Source organism: Hyperolius riggenbachi, chromosome 5 (genome assembly GCF_040937935.1).
Source record: "Hyperolius riggenbachi isolate aHypRig1 chromosome 5, aHypRig1.pri, whole genome shotgun sequence".
Lineage (NCBI taxonomy): Eukaryota > Metazoa > Chordata > Amphibia > Anura > Hyperoliidae > Hyperolius > Hyperolius riggenbachi.
In genome coordinates this window covers 393905781-393920977 of record NC_090650.1, presented here as the reverse complement: position 1 = coordinate 393920977, position 15197 = coordinate 393905781, and the positions used below count along the sequence as shown (strand labels likewise).

Genomic DNA, 15197 nt, shown 5'->3' with positions numbered 1-15197 from the left:
CGAATTTTTTTTTTTTTTTTTTTATACGACCAGATTTTTGACTCCGATTAAAAAAAACATAGCAGCATGTAGTACTTTTTTTTTTAAGCCGCATCAAAAATCGGATCGTATAATAAATAAAAAATATCGGAATCGCACGTAGTGTGCAAGAGGCCTGAAAAAAGCCCTGAAGGGGGCTGGAGGAAGCCCCAGGTATGTTTTTTTTAAATTATTGTTTTTTTACATACCCCATTTCAGGTACACTTTAAAGTGAACCAGAGACGAAGCACCCTCATGTATTTTACCATATATATCAGTGGAAACAGAGAAAACACCTACCCTGCTCTCTGTTTCATCCTTCACTGCTCAGCCTGCTTGTTCACAGCCCTGATAAAATCCCAGACTGAGCATTCAATCCGGCTTTCCTTACAAATCATTATAGCCAAGTCTGTCTACTCTAAAGTCTTTTCAAGCCCAAGCCTGCCCCTTCTGGCTCTGCTATAATGACTTAGCTATAATGATTCCTCAACAAAGCCAGACTGAATGCTCAGTTGGGGATTTTATCAGGCCTGATAACAAGCAGGCTGAGCAGTGAAGGATGAAACAGAGAGCAGGGTAGGTGTTTTCTCGAATGTTCCCACTGATATATATGGTAAAATGCATGAGGGTGCTTCATCTCTGGTTCACTTTAAGAAGGCAAATTTATATTTAGTAAATCCATCTGCATAAATCCTGCTGAAAGGCGTTCCCCAAACACAGATTGACATAGAAGGTTTTGTGCAACAAATCGGGAACCCTGCCAGGTCTTCCAAGAACAAAAATGCTGTGATAGGTATTGATTATGCCTGAGATACAAGTATTACATGACATACACATTCATGTCTAATGGATGACAAGCTTGTACTAAAATAGCATTGACTTCACCAGCTGTCCAGGGATGCCATATATAATTCACAGTGCACACAATGGATGATTATATGGCTAGAAAAAACCCTCTCCTATGTCCCATAGCAACCAATCAAATTTCAGCAGCCATACATCTCGTTTAGTCCTATTCCCAATGGAATGTGGTATTTTTGCACTAATCTGCTTAGCTACGCTTCTTTTAACGAAAGAAGAATTATGGAATTTAACGAGAACCTGTCTTGGGAAGAAAACAATACAACTACGGTCAGCTTCAAAAGTAGCCACGTCCATAGTGTCATAATGAAGAGGTTTATGCAGGTGTGGATTACTGAAAGCACATGGCAGAGGGTGTGAACTCTTTGTATATTACCAGGGTAGGCAATGTGGAGTAAACCGATTTAAATTAAAAATATGAAAACAAATGCTGGAAATTTCCTTCACTGATGCCTAGTTTAAAGGGCCACTATGGCAAAAAATGTTTATAATTAAAATATGTGCAAACTTAAACAAATAAGAAGTACGTTTCTTCCAGAGTAAAATGAGCCATAAGTTACTTTTCTCCTCTGTTGTTGTTACTTACAGTAGGTAGTAGAAATCTGACAGAAGCTACAGGTTTTGGACTAGTCCATCTCTTCAGCTCATTGTAAAACTGTGAAATAAATTTGATATGGATTTACAGAGGGGGTGCACTCTATGCGAAGATTTGGCTTGAGCATGCCGTATTATCCCTACTGGCCAATAACAAGGGTGTGTGGGTACAACTAACTGGAGATTCTTGGCAGAGGCGGCTTTAACCGACCAATGACCATCCTAACTTATGATGGACACTTTTTTTTTTTTAAGCTATAATGTAAAAAAAAACTAAAAAAACTTGGCGATGCGCCCTTGATGATACTAAACTGAAATACAATAAGAAGTGTAACGTCTTACCTTCTCAGAAGGACAAACCAAAAGGAAAAGGTAGGTTTATTCTTGCGCAATAGACAACGCATTTCACGGATCTTGGCCCACTTCCTCAGGTCAATAAAAGTGCCTGGAAAGCCTGAGGAATCGGGGCAAGACCCGTGAAACGCATTGTCTATTGTGTAAGAATAAACATACAGAGGTTGCACAAAATAATGGAAACACCTTGAAAATCAACAAAATATATTTTAACCTGCCTGGCGTTCTATTAAGATCGCCAGGCAGGCTGCGGGAGGGTTTTTTTTTAATAAAAAAAAAACTATTTCATGCAGCCAACTGAAAGTTGGCTGCATGAAAGCCCACTAGAGGGCGCTCCGGAGGCGATCTTCCGATCGCCTCCGGCGCCCAGAATAAACAAGGAAGGCCGCAATGAGCGGCCTTCCTTGTTTTGCTTATATCGTCGCCATAGCGACGAGCGGAGTGACGTCATCGACGTCAGCCGACGTCCTGACGTCAGCCGCCTCCGATCCAGCCCTTAGCGCTGGCCGGAACTTTTTGTTCCGGCTGCGCAGGGCTCAGGCGGCTAGGGGGGCCCTCTTTCGCCGCTGCTCGCGGCGAATCGCCGCAGAGCGGCGGCGATCAGGCAGCACACGCGGCTGGCAAAGTGCCGGCTGCGTGTGCTGCTTTTTATTTCAGCCAAATCGGCCCAGCAGGGCCTGAGCGGCAGGCTCCGGCGGTACTGGACGAGCTGAGCTCGTCCAGACCGCCCAGCAGGTTAATATGGTGTAGTTCCACCTTTTGCAGCAATTACAGCCTTAATTCTCCGAGGTATTATTTCCAATGGAATTTTAGCCTATTCTTCAGTTAAAACACCCTCCAGTTCTTTTAGAGACGATGGCGGCAGAAATCGACTTCTTACTTGAATCTCTAATAACGACCATAAATGCTCAATAATGTTGAGGTCTGGGGATTGTGGTGGCCAGATGAGATGCTCAACTTCACTAGAATGTTCTTCGTGCCATTCTTTAACAATTCTAGCTGTATAGATTGGGGCATTATCATCTTGAAAGATTCCCCTCCGGAAACAGTTCTTGAACCATAGGATGAACTTGGTTGCCCAAAATTCCTAAATAGTCTTGGCTGTTAATTCTTCCATGAAGGGAAATCATTGGCCCGGCGGATTTCCAAAAAATATCACCCCAGATCATCACAGAACCCCCGTCATGTTTTACGGTTGGGAGAAGGCAGTCTGGATGAAATGCTTCTTACGGCTATCTCCAAATGTACACTCGGCCGGAGGTTGGAAATAAGGTAAATGATGATTTATCAGACAAAATAACATTTTTCCACTGCTCGAGGGACTAATTCTGGTGGTTTCTACACCACTTTAAATGCTTTAATACATTTGTCTTTGAGAGCAGAGCTTTTCTAATTGCAGTTCTTCCATGAAATCCAGATTTGTGCAGCTCCTGACTAACAGTTTTTGTGGAAACTGGGCTCTGTAGGTGTTCATTCAGCTCTGCAGTGATTTTAGGAGCCATGGTCTTACGAGCTTTTCTAACAATTCGATTTCGCAATTTCGATTGCTTAACTATTTCACATTCCTGGACGTGAAACTCACGTCCAGGAAGCCATGTGCGCTCCTGCGCGTCCACGCGGCCGATCGCGCGCGTGCACGCGCGCGATCGGCCGGCGGTTTGTTAGCCAGTGAATCAGTGAATCGGGCAACGGTGCCCGATCACTGATTCCTCTCCCCCGCAGAAAAAGCGACAGCTTCTCTCGGAAGCTACGCTTTTTCTGCTTCCTATGTCGCTCTAAGCGTACGTGGTACGCTTAGAGTGACGTCACTGTAAACAACTCATGGCTGCCATCTTGTGGCCAAAAAGTAAACTACATCTAAATGTTAAATAAAAATAAAAATACACATATATTTACAAAAAAAATACAATTTCAATCCCACCCTCCCAAAAATACCCACATAAAATGTTTAATTAAAAAAAAAAAACATTACAATTAAAAAAAAAAAAAACACAAATATTTACCTAAGGGTCTAAACTTTTTAAATATCTATGTAAAGATGAAATATTTCTTTTTTTTTTTTATTATAAGCTTGTAAATAGTGATGAATGCAAAACGGAAAAAATGCACTTTTATTTCCAAATAAAATATTGTCGCCATACATTGTGATAGGGACATAATTTAAATGGTGTAATAAACGGGACAAATGGGCATATACAATACGTGGGTTTTAATTATGGAGGCATGTATTATTTTAAAACTATAATTGCCGAAAAGTGAGAAATAATGATTTGTTTCCGTTTTCTTCTTATTCTTCCTTTTAAAATGCATTTACAGTAAAGTGGCTCTTAGTAAAATGTACCCCCCAAAGAAAGCCTAATTGGTGGCGGAAAAAACAAGATATAGATCAGTTCATTGTGATAAGTAGTAATAAAGTTATAGGCTAATGAATGGGAGGTGAACATTGTTCGGATGCATGAAGCGAAAAACGACTGAATGCGAACTGGTTAAAATCTGTTCAAAGATTATGATGCCAAAATGTTAGGCGTTTCCATTATTTTGTCCAACCCCTGTACCTTTTCCATTCATTTTTGGTTAGTCCTGAGAAGGTAAGACGTTACACATCTCCAATTGTATTTTAATTTACAGTTTACCATCAAGGGCTCCTCCACCAAGTTTTTTTTAAGCATAGTCTACACTCCTAGTGGGTCATAGTCACAACGACCCTGCAGTCCTCACAACTATAAGGCCCAGTGCAAACCAAAACCGCTAGCAGATCCACAAAACGCTAGCGGTTTTGGAAACAGAGAGCCGATATTTGCCGGGTGCACACCGAGCGGATTTTGTATGCGATCCGCCGGCCTCATCAGCATCAGCATGGCTAATGTATCTCTATGGGCTGGTGCACACCGGCGGTTTGAGGTTTTAAGCAAACCGCAAACGTGCAGCAAGAGGCACATTTGCGGCTTGCTAAAAACCTCAAACCGCCGGTGTGCACCAGCCCATAGAGATACATTAGCCACGCGGATTTTCAAGCGGATCCGCCCAGTGTGCACTGGGCCGAAAAGGAGAGAGAACAAGTGGCATCTGACTGCACCGACAGACCAGAGACACTGAGTATGGACAGTTATATTTCCGCAGGCTCAGACAGTGGTTGCAAGTTTTTGCAACCCACCCTTGTGAGTATATTTCTTACATACGTCACCTTATATACGCATTTGTTCAATGATACACAACACCATTGGGCTCCTGGTCTCTCTCATTTTACACACTTGTAGGTTATGGGTAACCACTAAGGATCTAAACATTCCTTTAAGTTAAATAAACATTCCCAGAGTCCACTTTTACATCTTGGAACTTAGTTTCTTCTCTGAAAAAGTTAATTGTAGAGGTATTTGTTCTATTGTAGATCTGTCAATAAGGTTGCTGGGGATTTAGGCAAAGTGCTGGTACCGATCCAATGCTAAAAACACGCACTTCCCAGTGTGTTTATTATACGGTGAGCATTACTGTCTTTGTGATGTGTTGTTTCATGCCTTCAATCACTCCTACGTACGTACAAATGATTTACAGAAGGGCTTATTTAACTTTAGGGGCGATCGGAGCAAGGAGTGAAAACCATTCTTCTTTTGAGAACCATTTGAGAGAGCAGAAAATACAAAAAAAAAAAAAAAGGAAAAACAGGAAAGCTATTATCACCACGGTGACATTTGCTCTGGGAAGCAGAAAGTTTAGCACAGTCTAATTATAGGAGCGTGACATTTAGGTCCGTACATTCAGATTCTAATGAATAAATGTGCTACCGTTCCGAGGCTGAGTGCTAAATTAATGAAAAACCACTGAAACTGCAATATTTCTGCAGGAATGATCATTTCTTATAAACCTCAAATATAAATGCTGCTTGTAGACATGGGAATGTACCCAAAGCCAATGGTGCTATTGGTCCTGAGGCTCAGAACTCTTCTCATGAGATAGGTCATCTTATTTCTCCATCACCTTTTTATTACCGATGACAGAAGCTCTTTTTTTGTCCAAAACAACTCATACGAGCCTGAATTAAGAAGCCCTGTCAAAGAACCAAGGCAGGGGTGTAACTAAAGGGGATCAGCCACTGCGACCTTATAGATCTGGCCCAGATCTATAAGGGGGGTAAATACTACTTTACGCCCTATGATAAAGTGGTCCATCCTTCAGATCTGGTGTTTGTGGCTACACTTGTTATGAGTGTGAAGACTGTGATGTCCACACTTGTCTGATGACCCTTGAAGGATGGGCCCCCAGGCTGTGGGGGTCACAAGGGGGAGGCAAAGGAAAGGGGGTACACATTGTGTGTAGGGGGGGCATCAAAGTTTTGTTGGGGTGCCCCATGATGTGTAGTTATGCCTAGACAAGTATAGGGCGTAACTACAAATTGTGTGCAATTACTCTACTGTATTTGCATCTCTGTCCGCACACCTCAAAAGAGGTTAGAGTCTCAAAAAGTAGAAGATGGAAAACATTTTTCTATGACCCTTTGGGAACATACCGGCATATCTTAAATCAGATCCTCCAGTAGGTTAAAAAGTTTACTATTTATTGAACACAAAGAACATAACATAAAATGTATGTATACAAATAAAAGAAATGGATGGGACATCCTAACTAGAGAGTAATAGATCGTATATCTTTATCATATCTTAAAGAGAAACCGTGACCAAGAATTGAACTTCATCACAATCAGTAGCTGATACCCCCTTTTACATGAGAAATCTTTTCATTTTCTCAAATGGATCATCAGGAGAGCTCTATATGGCTGATATTGTGGTGACGGCGTGATGTCAGGACCATGATCCCAACAGTTTCCCGTCTGTGAACCTCATTGCATTGTGGGAAATAGCTGTTTACAGCTGTTTCAGACTGCCAAAAAAGCAAGCAGCATCTCCTCCCACTGACATCACCTGCCAGCAGTAAAAATGTCACCATGTGATAAATGTCAGAATGTAAATCAAGGAGAGGAAAGATTTTATAATGGGCAAACACTGACTAAATCATTCATACATAATTATTGAAAAAAATGAAGCCTTTTTTTAATACATTATTTTCACTGAAGTTCCTATTTAACCCCTGCCACTCCCGACAGTCCACAAGAGCCTATCTTGCAGAGCTGCTACAAGATGTACTGCCTGATCCCGGATGCAACACACCGTCCATCGTATACCACTTGTGACAAAGGGAGTGGCACTTTGCCAGCCACTTTCTCACAGGGGATACAGAAGTTTATGGATATACAAACGTATGATTAGTTTTGGAGGTTATTTTAATGCAGTGTTTGCAAGTATTGTAAAAATTAAGCACTTTTTTTTATTATTTTCACTGGAGTTCCTCTTTAAGGTACTTTTCGTTTTGTTTTTTTGGATTGATTACCGGTAGGTCTCAACAAGTTTCATGAACCATTTATGCAGATGGCATTCACTTCCTCAGGAGCAATTCCCGGCTCTTTAACGAAGAATGGGTTAGTTCCAATTATGTGTATTTCTTATGTAATTGTATAAGAATTGGATGATTTCATAATGGTCCTGCACTGGACCAATTAATGCTAAATACTGGAGCATCAATATGTAAACTGCCCTTCTGCTATGCCACAATGTGCAGCAGAATGGCGAGTCTGGAATTCCTATCTACTATCAAGATGAAACAAAAGCATATTAAGAAAATACCGGTACATAATTACTTCAGCTGCCTCCTATGACAGTAAAACATGACTTTTCACAAAGAAAGATGAAGAGGACTGACTGTTGGGAACATAGCATGTTCTACGAATATCTACAGGAAGATGCTGAGGTTTATCATTTTACCATTACCACTGAAGCGAAGGGTTATGTAGGACTGGCCAAACGCATACTGCAAGACAGTGTGTTTGCAATGTGTACATGTAAAATGAGCACCGTGGATATTTGGGCGCTGACAAAAATCATCCGACTCCCAACTCAGACTCCTCAGTTTATGAAACTTCCAACTCCAAACCCGACTTCAGGTACCCAAAAAGGCTCCAACTCCTCGACTCTGAATCCTTAGTCTAATACGTACCAGGGCTGTGGATTTTGTACAGGCCTCAGGGCTGAGAGCTCACCTGACTGAATGAATTACGGCCGATCAGGTAAGGAACTAAAGGTGCGTACACACATGCGACTATAGTCGTTTGTAACGATCGTTCCCCGATCTTTACCAACGACGATCGTTACAAAAAACGAACCAACGACTATTAAGGCAAACGAGGAACGAGGCAAATCGCTACAAAACAAAGTTCTGTCTTGACGGATTTTTACCACCGACGATCGTTAGCAAAAGTGGTACATCGTTGGAAACGATCGTTCGTACCAGGCTGGACATGTGCATTTCTCTTTTTCTCCAAGGAACTTTACAATTTTATGCGCAGGCGCATTAAGTGCTTTTACGTGGTGTAACGTTCGTTCTAACGATGTGATCGTTACACACTTTTTACAACTAACTTTACTTCGGTCGTTCTTTCGTCAATTAAAAGATCGTTCGTTGTTGACAACGAACGATCGTTGTCGCATGTGTGTACGTAGCATAACTCAGATCCTCCCAATCCTGCATCATTAAGACAGAGCCTGACATGATAAGTTCTGACTGTTATACTGGATCAGGGGTCAGGAACCTTATTGGCCGAGAGAGCCATAAATAGCACATTTTAAAATGTAATTCTGTGAGAGCCATACAATATGTTTCAAACTGGGACAGTAGGGCTTATGTCCCTGTCGCCATGGTGATGTGTATACAGTTGATGCGTCGGGCAGCGGAAGTGTCGGACACGCCTTCAGCTTCTCTTGGGTTTCAGCAACATCAGCAATTTCCCAGAGAGGAGAAATACAGATTAACAGCTTGTACAATTAGCTAGCTGACTTTGGGGTTGATTCACTTTGTAGGACGAGATCCCCGCACTTTGGCCCAATAGGATGCCTGTCAAGTGACAGGCAGCCTATTGGCCCAATAAAGTGCGGGGATCGCTTCCTATAAAAGTCACTGGACCTGACAGGATCCAGGGCGGGACAATTGGAGCAGCCGTTCGTTTTGGGGTAGTGCAAGTAAGCTAGTAGTGCATGCCTACTTTAAAAATGTTATTTGTGCTGCCACACTAATCTGTGCTGCTTGAGCAGTGTAGCTTAGTGAATCAACCCCTACTGATTTGTATGTGAGCCAGAAGTAGCCATCAAAAGCCACATCTTGCTCCCGAGCCATAGGTTTCCTACCCCTGCACTGGAGGTACACTTTAACCAGACTGGGTTTACAAAACAAGCAGTTTTCAAGATAAATAAGCAGCAGAAAGCATCCCTCTGTTCTAACCGAAGAGAGAATAACAGATTGAGCTCACCTCTCCTAAGAATTCACTTTCTTCCTCTCGAACTCTGGCTTGATCCCAAAGTGTAATCTCCAACATTCGTTCTCTAAACTCCCTCCGAGGAACCGGAGAGTAAATGAATGTTTGATTCCATTTGGGTTCTAACGTCTTCTTCACAGTCTTTGTTCTTCTTTTGTTCTTATCACTGTAACGACAATGAAAAAAATCCAGGATGATTCATAGGAAACAATAACAAAATGATTTCATGTTTGTGTTTGTTCTCACCACAAAGTGAAAGAGAACATTCTGATTTCTTTCCTTTTTTTTTAACCATAATACAAATTTTATAAAAATGAGATAACCCTGAGATTAAGAAGAATTGTAAACAACAAAGATAAAGGAATGCATTCACTGTTTTAATCACATCTTTACTTAAAAAGGAACCGTAACCAAGGATTAAACCTCATCCCAAACTGATACCTCCTTTCCCACGAGAAATCTTTACCTTTTCTCAAACAGATTGGGAATAGATTGTGGTGAAAACCCTCCCACAGTGTGATGTCAGAACCTAGGTCCTGATGTCCCACTATGGGAGCCTTGGTGCACTGTGGGAAATAACGGCTGTTTCTAACTCAGGCATTGGCAAACTCAGCCCTCCAGCTGTTACGGAACTACAAGTCCCACAATGCATTTGCCTTTATGAGTCATGACTGTGGCTGCAATGCATTGTGGGACTTGTAGTTCCTTAACAGCTGGAGGGCCAAGTTTTCCCATGCCTGTTCTAACTGCTAAGCAACCAGTATCTCCATCTGTGCATATGAATATCTATAGAAAAAAAAACAACAACCTTTGTGTGGCTGGATAGTGTACAGTGTGGCTAGATAAGGGCTCTGCCTCTGACACAGGAGACCTGGGTTAGAATCTTGGCTCCTCCTGTTCAGTAAGCCAGCACCTATTCAGGAGACCTTGGGCAAGTCTCCCTAACACTGCTACTGCCTATAGAGCACATCGTACTGACTGCAGCATTGTTAGGGGTGTGGTTATAGATAATGGCAGTTGGTGCTGTCTGGTTTTTTGTTTTTTATGTCTGCCAGTAGTAAAGATGATGACATGAAGGCTGATTGTGGATCAAACAATATGAATAAATTACATGGCAAATATCAATCATTTCTTGTTTTCTATTTTGTAACTTCTCACTTTGCAATGTATTGATTTTTCCCCCTTTTTGCTAAAGTTCCTCTTTAACCCTCTTGGCGGTCTGATTCTTTCCAGATTTTAGGGTCGAAAAGTGGTGCAATTTTTTTTAGCATGCTTTTAGACCAAGCCTGGAAAAAAAATCACACCGCAGAGAGATCTTCAGCAGCCCTAGTACTCACTCACCTCCCTGGGATCCAGTGCTGTAGTTCTCCCTCCATCCTCCAGGTGGCGTTGTAACCCTATAGTGAGATTGACAGCTGTTGCCATGATGACAATCTCACCAGGGGGAAGCAGAGCCTCAGAGGAGAGGAAGAAGAATGGTGGCCGACGTCGGGATTCCGCGGGAGGTGAGTTTAAAACACTTGTTGCGCATTATACTCTGCAGTAGCCTCCCGGCTGCTACCACGAGTTTAGCTCAGAATAACCACTTCTAGCTTGTTTTTTTCCACCCCGGGCTGGACTCATGATAACCGCTACGTAGGTTAAGTATAAGTATACCAACACTTTAGGATCACATACTATTGACTTCAAACCTTTTATTAAATCTTATCAACGTAATTTTGTTTATTATAGTCAGACATTTGTGTGCATTTGGCTGGGCCTGCCTGACAATTCCCTAACGAGATGTGTGTAAATTTAAATTGGTTATCTGAAATTAAAATTCCTTAATGACCTTCAGCAAGAGATATGGAACCTCATTAAAAGTTAACTGGTATTTTAGATGCTTCCATTCATTAGCATCATTGTAATGCAGCACTGTCGTAGCCAATAAAAATACTGCTTTATGTACAGACGCCACGCGCAATTGAAAGGAGGCCGCAAGTAAGACACATTAGGGTTGTTTCACCGACACCTCTTTAGTAAAAAATTAAGGGTCAGTAAAATACAGCATTCAGTATTTTAGAATTTTTTTCAGGGGACTAGACGGTGAATTTGTGCCCAGAGTTGCCTGGATCTTCATCACCACCCCTGACAACAAACCCACACTGTGATGTCAGAGCATGCCCACCTTCCCCTTGACAGCCCCCCCCCCCCCCCCCCCCCCGACACTCCCTTCACCACATGGCTGCATTGTTGCGCTACACACAGCCAGCAGGTTTCTTAGCTAGCCACGAGACAACCTTGCTACTGCTAAAGCTGGCCCACACACGATACAATAAAACGACCCAATTATATGGCAATGCATAGAAAATATCAGATTTTCCTAAAAAAATTTAAAGAAATCCGATGAGATTTCCCATTTTTTATTCGCTAAAAGTTGATCGGGAATGGTGGATTTTTCAGATCAATTTTTATGAAAATGTAATGGTGTGTGGTAGTTTGTTAATTTATTAACCATTTCAGCCCACGGGTATTTTTCACCAATTTTCAGCGCTCTTCCCTTTCATTCCCCAATAACGTTATCATTACTTATCACAACGAAATGATCTATACCTTTGTTTTTTCCGCCACCAATTAGGCTTTCATTGGGTGGTACATTATGCTAAGAATTATTTTATGCTAAATGCATTATAATGGGAGTAATAAGAAAAAAAATTGAAAAAATGCATTATTTCTCAGTTTTCAGCCATTATAGTTTTAAAATAATTCATGCTACCGTAATTAAAATCCACATTTTATTTGCCCATTTGTCCCGGTTATTGCACCATTAAAATTATATCCCTAGTATAAAGTATGGTGACAAAATTTTATTTGGAAATAAAGGTGCATTTTTTTCAGTTTTACAACCATTACTAATTTTTAGCACATAATTTAATAATAATATGCCCTCTTGACATACATATTAAAAAAAATGGTATTCCCTAAAGTCAGTAGGTGTAATTTTACTATTTGGCCACAAGTTGTCTCCGCTGAGCACTTCCTATTAGCGTACAACAAGTACGCCATAGGAAGCAATGTGTTGTTACATTGTAACTAGGGAAGTGACGCAGGCATCAATGGATGCCTGCGATCACGGTGGCCTGCAGGGAGATTAATGAGTGGGAACTTTGTTCCCATTCATAAATCTAACGATCGGAGGCGGAAAGCAGCGGCGAGAGGAAGCGCATCAGCTCTATTTAGAATGAACACTGTTTTTGAACTAAAACAGCGTTTTTCTCGGCTGACATGTACAGATTGGCTAAGGGAAATTTTCTCCCTTGCAGCCAATCGCCCCTGCTTACGGCAACATCGCGATTGCGGGGCACAGCACCCCAAACTGCAGGGACGTGACTAGCACATCCCTGCGGCTGTTGCAGCTGCCGCTGCGGATGTGAAGCTCATGTCCCGGCGGCAGAAATGGTTAATATATACACCCAAGCAATTTTCTCAGAGTTTCCAATCATTTTTATCATAACTGAGAAAAAATTGAACATAGGTGTGTGGCACATTGTAACATTTTAAACAGCTGATCAATCGGTGAGAAAAAAATGATTGCTATTCTTGAATTGAACAGATATTTAAAAAAAACGTATGGTGTGTGGCCACCTTAAGCCTACATCAGAATAAAATGACAGATAAAGATTAACTGGAAATCCTGGAAAACTATAAGTTTTGTACAAAATAGACAATGGTAAGAATCTCTCTCACTGCTCTACTACCTGTATCAGGTTTACATTGCTTGTCTACAGACATCCCCTCCCATCTTGTGAGGTCACCAGAGACAGGAAGCGTGCAAACTTCCTGCAGGGTCGCTGCTGACAGGAAGTGTGCAAACTTCCTGCAGGGTAACTGCTAACAGGAAGTAAGTGAATTCTGACACAGAGGACTACTTAACACATGTTCAACTTTAGCACACCTCATCAAAACTGTAAAAAATAAATGTTGCTTTAAATGAAATGGCCAGTGACTTTTGTACGTATGCAGGAAGGATATAGGTGAATGTGAGAGAAACAAGTTTGCCACAAACGTACCTTCGATCCGGAAGAAAATAAATTTTAACATAAGGGTTTCTCGGTCTCCCATCTTCTCGCGATGGCAGGTCCTTAGCTCCTAAAATGGTGACTATTAACTGATGGCCACCTTTGTCGTACCAGAGTTTTATCTGCAGAAGAAAAGCAAAATGTATAACTACATTCACTTTGTCAACGTTTATAGGAATATAGATAACATTTATTGAATTATTGTGTATACTCACGTATAAGCCTGATTTTTCAGCATAAAAAATGTGCTGAAAAGTTACCCCCTTGGCTTATATGTGAGTCAGTGAAGCAAAACAGATGGTGGAGCAGGTTTTGTTACTGGCAGAGGAGCGTAATGATCATGCACTAGTGATCCTGCTCTTCCCAGCTTGCACTCTGCTGTGTCTGTGCTCTCCATCCCTTGCAACATGGTGGTGCAGAGCGCACTGCTCAAGACTACCTGTGTCCCCTGGCTTGTGGAGTGGAGCGTGCAATCCACGAGTCAGTGGTGCAATAATTGGGGATTCTTCCTGTGTGGCAATCACTGTGTCTCATATCTATGATGCCATCTAGTGGGGTCTTGAGACACAGCTGTATGATCCTTGGGGCACATCTGGCTGGGGGGGGGGTGACTTGTACTGGGGGAACATCTGGCTATGGTGGAGGGGGGCTATATTTGGGAGGGGGATTATCCGCGAGTCAATCACTTTTTCCTGGTTTCTGAGGGAAACGTTGGTACCTCAGCTTATACACGGGTCAGCTTATATGCGAGTATATACGGTATGTTATTCGAACATTAAAATGCTTTTCACTACGGTTCCAACTTATAAAGGAGTGCAGATATTGCCACTTAGCAAAAAATAATCAACATGAATTGCAAAATTGATGCCAAATTAACACATTTTGTTTTCGATAAACACACGTACAAAGCGATATCAGCTAAAGTATCTCTCCATGCCCATTTGTGTGATTTATTTTTTCAGGGAAATTATTACACACAGCCATTTCTCCCAACATTCTGAGATGAAAAAAAGGGGGACACTTAAGCCACATCCCTAACCAAGCGCACACCAACACACCACTAGTCACGCATACCGTAAAGATTTTCTAAGAAACAATATGTTAAGTCAATTAAACACATTTTGTCAATAGAAAAAAAACATACATTAACATAGATCTGTACATCAGTCCTGAAAGATGGACCAATGAGAGAGGAAGCGAGATTTTGCCATGAAAGTGAGTTTGCCCCTATAGATTTAAAATCAATAATGTGCTGAGGGAAACTTTAGACTGTAGTTTTGCTTAAAAAAAAAACACATCTAGCGGTCTGGTACACTTATTTTAGTGTACTATCTTTCCGAGCTCAATTTCCCCAAGCCCACACATATCGCAGCTCTCCTGTGCTGTGTGCGGTTACAGCAAATTAGAGTAACACCGGGAATCGGGAGAGAAGGGAACCGGGAGGGTGCGAATGATGCTGTGACACAAATCGTGATTAAAAGTAAGCTAAATGAAAAATGTTCAGGTTAAGAGTACTTTAAGGGAAAAAGTGAACTGAATAAGGGCATTGGCATCCAAATGGAAATTCATTTTCTTTGTAGTGATGCAGTTTTTGAATCACCTAAAAAAGTGATGCTTAGTGACCATGTTTTAGCTACAATCAAAGACTCATAACCTAATTTCCAAAAAACCTGTGCCGTATGGATCTTGCGGCAAGACAGCATGGGATTAGCAAATGTTCTCCACTCATTCTGATGACCACTCTCCTCTTGCTGTCATAGCGTTGACTACTTTATTGCAAGCCCCCCCAAGTGTCCCGAATCAGCGGGACTGTCTCAATTTGGAGGAGCGCTCCCGCTATCCCGCCCCACCCCTCTTATGTCCTGGCCGGCTGGGCAGAGAGAGTGGGGGGAAAAAAAGGATCGAGGTGCCAGCCGCACCAATGCTGGGCCTGCATCACATTCCTCCCTCCGAAT

At 41.8% G+C, this 15197-nt stretch overlaps 1 protein-coding gene across 49 annotated transcripts in view; it reads right to left on the bottom strand.

Moving 5' to 3' along the window:
- Positions 1-15197, bottom strand: part of RIMS2 (regulating synaptic membrane exocytosis 2) — an 816797-nt gene that overhangs the window by 240740 nt on the left and 560860 nt on the right. For all 49 annotated transcript variants that reach the window (XM_068237786.1, XM_068237812.1, XM_068237820.1 and 46 more), the window contains 2 exons: positions 13234-13364; positions 9179-9350 (listed from right to left, as the gene is read on the bottom strand). In XM_068237786.1, coding sequence (XP_068093887.1) covers positions 9179-9350; positions 13234-13364 — 303 coding nt within the window. The remainder of the gene's footprint in view (positions 1-9178; positions 9351-13233; positions 13365-15197) is intronic.